A 7,139-nucleotide genomic window follows, 5' to 3' on the forward strand; every position below is an offset into this window, starting at 1 on the left:
GTTAATAAATGGAATAGCTTACCCCCGGATGTAGTAAATTGTAACACAATTGACACGTTTAGAAAGAAATACGATAAACATGTTGGGGTAAATCTGAAAAAAGTCTAAAAGTCTTCCCGAGCTATTCATACTTAGAATAAGAAGACCATAATATTCTTTATGGGCAGTGTATAATATTTTGTCATGTGTATATATTTGTTTATAATTTTTGGGATTGTGTTTTTAATTGGGTTGCTGTATTTTCGAAATATATATGGCATCCATATTTGTTATGGGCATCTTTTTCTCAGCCACCTCGTTGAGCATTTTGCCTGTTGTGGCGTTGTATTTCCACTGTGTTTCTGTTCAAAATAACGGGAAGGGGGAATGCCAAAGTGGATAATGGCCTCGGGCGAAAAAGCAAATTCTTGTTTTTAATTGCGGCCCCGTTTCCTAGAAACTTCTGACAAATTTGTGCATGTCAGGATGCGTTTTACACGTGAAGTTTGTTTCTGAAGCATATTTGTTATGTGCTCAACAAGTGCTGCCACCTGCCTTCCGAATTAGGACGCGAAAAAATTAGCAAGCTGTTGTTATGCGTGAATTTTTCTAATTGCGGATGGCGCTTCACAATATGCACCTGCTGATTTCTTTGGGACTTGCTTCGCGGTCGCTTGTTCGAAATTATGACACGACATTTTAGAATTAGATTTTATTTCTTCAAATACAAACATGCGAGCTATAAACATGTGCGACTTGCTACCACGACGATTAGAACGTAACTCACTGTTGCCATCTTGCAAACAGTAATAATGAGAATAATCGATTAAAAGGAAGAAAACAATAAAACCATAAAACGGTCCCCGGTCGTCCATACTCCCGCCCCAAAAAGATGACAGTCAATAATCGACTGGCAAACGACATAGATGATTTACGGAACGTTTATATAAACCATTCACAGTCTTGATTTCCACAACTCTGACCTTTCCGTCGTCACCTGGAAAGAGTTGGGTCACTCGAGCTAAGTGTCACTTGAGAGGAGGTGTGTCTTCCTTCACGATAACGAGATCGCGCACTGCTATGTTTGACGTTTCATGTTTCCACTTCATCCTTGGTTGAAGACTGGTCAAATATTCCCCAGACCATCGATTCCAGAAATCCTTTTGCAATTTTTGTATCTTGGCCCATTTGGATTGTAGACTTCCCGATGCTTCACCATCACCTTCGGGAACAGCGGTCATTGGAGTACCGATGAGAAAATGTCCAGGAGTTAAAGCTTGCAGCTCGTTTGGATCATGTCCAAGTTGAGTTAGGGGTCTTGAATTCATGCAAGCTTCAATCTGGACTGTCGGAGTAGTTAATTCCTCATAAGTGAGAGCACTTCCCTTGCACGTTTTCAACAGATGGCGCTTTAAACATTTAATGTTGGATTCCCACAGTCCACCAAAATGAGGTGACAACGGAGGAATGAAATGCCAATTGATTTTTTCTTCAGAGATAACTTTCTGCACATCTTGAGATTTACAGAGTTCGAACTGCATCTTTAAATAATTGGCAGTACCCTTGAAGTTGGTTGCATTGTCCGAATACATATCTGTGGGCTTGCCTCTTCTGGATATGAATCTTCTAAATGCTGCAAGGAAAGCTGCAGTACTTAGCTCTGACACGATTTCAATGTGAATGGCCTTTGTTGTGAAGCATACGAACAACGCTAAGTATGACTTGAGTCGAACCTTCGACCTCTTCAATATCGGTTTCGTTGTAATCGGTCCGGCAAAGTCTACACCAGTTCTTTGGAATGGTCTGCAGGACAGGACTCTGTGTGCGGGCAAATTACCCAACATTGACGTTTCAGGTCGTGCCTTGAATCTGTAACAGGTTACGCACCTGTTGAGTATTTTTCTTATGGTGCTTCTACCCGACGTAATCCAGAATTACTGTCGAATCATTGAGAGAACAAGTTCAGCTCCAGCATGAAGGTATTTGAGATGGAAATGTTCCACTATCAGGGATGTCAGATGATGATTTTTAGGCAGGAGCAATGGATGCTTGGCACTTGTACCAAGATCCGAATGTTTCAACCTACCACCCACTCGTATCAAACCCTTGAATCGATGAATGGACTTGGTGAAAGAATTTGTTTGTGGGTGGAAGGGGATTTCCCTTATCAAGAAAACTGTGTTCGTCCTTGAACTCTGAGTTCTGCACGATCCAAACTAATGCTAGAGTAGCATCATTTAATGCAGCAGCACTGAGTGTACCAACGATTTTGGTCTTAGATTTACAGTTGTGGATGAAACGAAGACTCCAAGCAGCAACACGTTGGAGTTTAACAAACGATGAATACTTGCTGATCAAACTCCATTCTTCCACGATTTCGTGAGATTGGGTTGCATTCACCGATTTTTTTAGTTCTGATTCATCCTCCATCAACTGGTCTGAAGGGTCGAAATTGGATGGTATCACCAAGCCACTTTCACTTAACCAATCTGGCCCTCTCCACCACAAGAAATTTTCTCTAAGCTGTGACGGTGATAAACCCCTGGAGGCACAATCAGCTGGGTTCTCCTTGTCGGGAACGTGATGCCATTGATTTGGATCACTTGATACGTGAATCTGTTTCACTCGGTTCACGACGAATGTCCTCTACCTAGTGGGATCCGATTTTATCCAATGAAGCACAACCTTCGAGTCAGCCCACAGAATTGTGTTGTTGATTTTCAAATTCATAGCTACATTCACTCGTTCGGATAGTTTAGCCAGCAGCACTGCTTCACACAGTTCCAGACGTGGTATGGTTGTAGATTTCAATGGGGCAACCTTTGTCTTTGCACATATCAAGGCTACATTCACTGCATCATCTGTAAACTCAGTGCGAAGGTAACAAACTGCAGAATATGTCTTACATGATGCATCACAAAATCCATGAATGTCCATACTCCTGACGGTCCTTGTACTCCCCATAAGAAATCTGGGAACAGAAATGTCCTTCAGGAGAGAAAATTCCTTACTAATTTTTCTCCATCCGACAAGACATGAGTCGTCAAAGGGTTCATCCCAACCACTATGTTCCTTCCACAGACCTTGCATCAGAATTTTTAGGATCACGGTGGTCGGACTCAAAAAACCCAGAGGATCATAAACCCTAGCAATCTGGGATAGGAGCTGTCTTTTCGTTTAGATTTCCGTGGAAGTTTCATCAACTTGAACACTGAAGGTATCCACACATATATTCCATAGAATTCCCAGAATTTTTTTGAACGGAGTTTTTTCGAATTGAACCAGATTTGTAGAACCTTGAAGTTCCGGGAGAAGGTCATTCATAACCGCTTTGATGTTAGAGTTCCACTTCCTCAACTGGAAGCCTCCCCCTTGCATGAGTTTTATCATTTGGTTCATCAACGTTCCTGCTTCACTGATGGTTGCAGCACCGGTCAGCAAATCGTCGACGTAGAAATCCTTCGATGCAATCCTTGAAACATCTGGGAATTGCTGCTCTTCATCTTGAATCAGCTGCTGAATTGTTCGAATGGCCAAGAACGGAGCACAGGTTGTACCATAAGTAACTGTAGTCAGTCTATAGTCCTTCAACTCCTCACTTGGATCGTTTCTCCACACTATGCGTTGGAACTCGGAGTGACTCCACTGAACGAGAATCTGTCGAAACATTTTTTCTATGTTGGCGGTGAATGCAACAGCATGCGATCTGAATCGTATAAGAACATCAAAGATATCTTCCTGTAGTCTCGGACCAGAATGCAGAATTTGATTTAGTGAGATACCTGATTGGGATCCACTATCCAGGAGTGCTCGACATTCTACATAATCACCACAGCACCCACGGACATTTATGACTGCTGTAGACAACAGTACTTGACTTGATTTTGCTTCCGAAAGATTGAAAGTGCTCGACACAATTGCTTCTTCACTCGTAGGTGTTACGACAGGAGGCTGTACCTTGAATTCATGCAAGAGAGTATGGTGCTTTCCCTTACAACACTGGCAGCGGGTTGTAAACAAACATTTTGCAGCTGAGTGAATTGAAGCATAGCTTATTTGACTTCACGAAAATCCACCTGTCGTTGAATGTCATAAATTTAAATTTGTTACAATCACTGAGCTTATGATCTTGTTTACACACTATACACAACACATTTGCTTGTTTACGAGTAGCACAGGAAAAAGCAAGTCTAGAATTGCCTTTCGACTCTTCCCTTGGTCTGGGACCATCTTGGACAGACTTTAGACACCTGGCCTGTTTTTCAAGGAAAGCTGTGAATTCATCCATACTCGGGATACTCTTGACTTTGACTTAGTTCCTACTGCTTGAGTTCACGCTTGTTGTCATATCTCGACTTCAGAGAATCCCACGCTTGAGAATAACTCGCGCTTGTAATCGCGAATCCCGACACTAATCTCGCCGCTTCGCCTTTCAGGGCCACCTTCAGATACTGGAACCTCTGGACATCCGATAAATTGGGGTTGTTCCCGATAGAACCTTCGAAGATTTCCTTGAAGCTCAGCCAACCCCCGAACTCGCCCTTAAATTCCGGTAACTCGAACGTTGGCAGCTTAAGATTATTGTCCTTCGACTGAGATTTTTCACTGGGCTGGCTGAAACTATCTTAAGCCATCGACACCAAACTTGTCATCTCGCGAATTTTTCGTCTCAGCTCTACGTAGCCGTCATACTCCACTTCACCGAGTGATTCATTCCATTTCGCGATATCGCGGTAGCACCTTTCTAGATTCTGATTCAAGTTTTCTTAGCTCGCGCTTGAATTCCCGTAGCAAATACACGTCATCGGATTCTAAAATGGCTGACACCTCTTCTTCCGCCGTTTGAATTTCCTTGGTCCAGAGCTTGAATTCTGAGAGCATATCGCTTGATTTTGATTTCGGCATATTGGGGAACGATTTAATTCGAACAGAAACGCCACGGAAAAGAGTTGAGTTCACTCACCGATAACAACTATTTTGGTTGACTAAGATTCCTTTCCTATCGCCGAGCTGTCCGGCTTCCAAATCGAAACAAGTACCCACGAAGAGCCTCCGGCTTCTCGACGGACCATCTTCATGGCGCTTCACAATATGCACCTGCTGATTTGTTTGGGGCTTGTTTCGCGGTCGCTTGTTCGGAATTATGACACGACATTTTGGAATTAGATTTTATTTCTTCAAATACAAATATGCGAGCAACAAACATGTGCGACTTGCTACCACGACGATTAGAACGTAACTCACTGTTGCCATCTTGCAAACAGTAATAATGAGAATAATCGATTAAAAGGAAGAAAACAAAAATAAAACGATCCCCGATCGTCCAGTGGACCTGATTGCTGTCTGTAGAGAGCATTTTTTAAACTGAAGATCGGGGTTCGCATTCCACCCTAAATACCATATATATATATATATATATATATAATATATATACAAATATATGTATATACATAAGATACATTAAGTACATACATAAGTACATGTACTCATGTGTACTTTGTCCCCCCCCCCGGAAAAAGTTTAAATGACTGCCCTGTATACATATGTCTGTTTTTTTCTCTCGTTATTATTTATGTCGACAGATATGTATCGGATATAGTTTTGTGGACTCACAAGCTTGCTTAGCCCCTAAATGTACTGTAAGTGTTTTAAAAATCTTGAATAATGGAAAAAAAAGTCATATTTTAAAAAAAAAAAAAGTTGTAGGCTTACAGAAAATAGTAGTGGTGGGTGGGGGGGGGGGAAGATATATTCAAATAATTAAATATGTTTTGAATAAACTCGAGTTCATATCGAGCGAATCATATTTTTGCACTAAATATAACGTGTCTGAGATATTGGTGGAACTGCTATAAAAATCCAATCCAGCTTTGGAAAAAATGGGAATATTATAAGAATAACACAATCTCTTCGTGGATTTATCGATAAGAAACATTACATGGAAAACGCGTAATAAATAAATATATATATTATACAATCCTTCCAGGCATTTCTCCTCCTCTTCCGTTAGCCTTGTTTGATTTATAGATTGTGTGCATGTGGCAGACATCTCGAAGTGGGATTTGCGTGTCCGATTCATTCTCCTCCACCCTTAGATCTTTTCTCAATCGTCTTGTAGCAGATATAAAAAATCGTAGTTAATCGAGATATTCCATGCATCTTAGAACTAGACGAGATCATGCGTGTGTGAGCCCCCCCCCCCCAGCGTATTTATGTTTTCAGAGTGGCGCTTGTTTCGTATGGTGTTGCCATCTGTGTTCTATATTTTGAAAAAGGTAAATGCTTGAACTTTTATGTTATGTAACAATCATATCGAAGCCTTCTCTCTGCAAATAAACTTCTTCAAATGGGAGACCGCTCCACACTCGCGCCTCAAAAGTGGAAAATCACAGATCACAGACAACCAACACTTCAGCCGACCACCACTGTGCCGCCAGCGGGGTTTGTACCTGTATGCTCACGATGCCCATATGATCGTATAGCAACAATCTCATCTAAAACAAGAAATACGAGTTTTCAAAGTAATGACTTTAGCAATGTCACAGTTTTAGGTCCCGCGGTACTGAGTAGTTGATTTAATTGAGTTACGACATCCTTTACGTGAAAAACTTGATAAATAATAACGTTCGACTCCATAAGAAGACGGTTGCCTCACAACGTTCTCGACATGCATGTTAAAAATGATGTAAAGGTGCAAAATTTGGGAAAAGCCGACGGCGAAAATTTCCAACTCAAAACTAGTAATGAAAAGAGCGGAAAACGGGAGATAGGAAACGGTGAAGAAAAGAGAGATAGTGAGGATTCAATGAGTTGATAAAGTTGGAGAAGAGAGAGAAAGAGATTCATCTCTTCATGTCCATTAAGTGTTCTACTCCCGAAGACATCTCAAAACTTTAACGAGGCTTTCAGATGCTGCGAAAAGAGACATTAAACTCGCATTAGGTTTTTTCAACGCCCGCAAAGAACAGTTTTCGGGTTCCTCTCGCCCCAGTGTACAAGAATTAAAAGACGAAGGAAGAGAAATGGTGATAGATGGTCTTCTATATATATATAAGATCCTCCGCCTGTCCCGTAACATAATCAGCTCATTTCTGCGCTATTTAAAAAATATTTTTTCATATTTTCGTCGCGTATCTTATGCATTCTTAACTGCACTCACG

The 7,139-nt window shown here is 41.3% G+C and overlaps 2 protein-coding genes across 2 annotated transcripts; both read right to left on the reverse strand.

The window, feature by feature from the left end:
- Window positions 1-1,007: 1,007 nt before the first annotated feature.
- On the reverse strand, window positions 1,008-1,823 carry LOC149086566 (uncharacterized). Its single transcript, XM_089231877.1, has one exon. It carries the CDS (start codon window positions 1,821-1,823, stop codon window positions 1,008-1,010), a length of 816 nt encoding a protein of 271 aa, XP_089088003.1.
- Window positions 1,824-2,625: 802 nt separating this feature from the next.
- LOC149086567 (uncharacterized) lies at window positions 2,626-2,943 on the reverse strand. Its single transcript, XM_089231878.1, has one exon. The coding sequence runs from the start codon at window positions 2,941-2,943 to the stop codon at window positions 2,626-2,628; it is 318 nt and encodes a 105-aa protein (XP_089088004.1).
- Between the last annotated feature and the right edge of the window lie 4,196 nt (window positions 2,944-7,139).

This window comes from Pholcus phalangioides, unplaced genomic scaffold, assembly GCF_987345545.1.
Source record: "Pholcus phalangioides strain wild (caught in Gottingen) unplaced genomic scaffold, Ppha-v1.0 ptg000004l_1, whole genome shotgun sequence".
NCBI classification, from domain to species: domain Eukaryota; kingdom Metazoa; phylum Arthropoda; class Arachnida; order Araneae; family Pholcidae; genus Pholcus; species Pholcus phalangioides.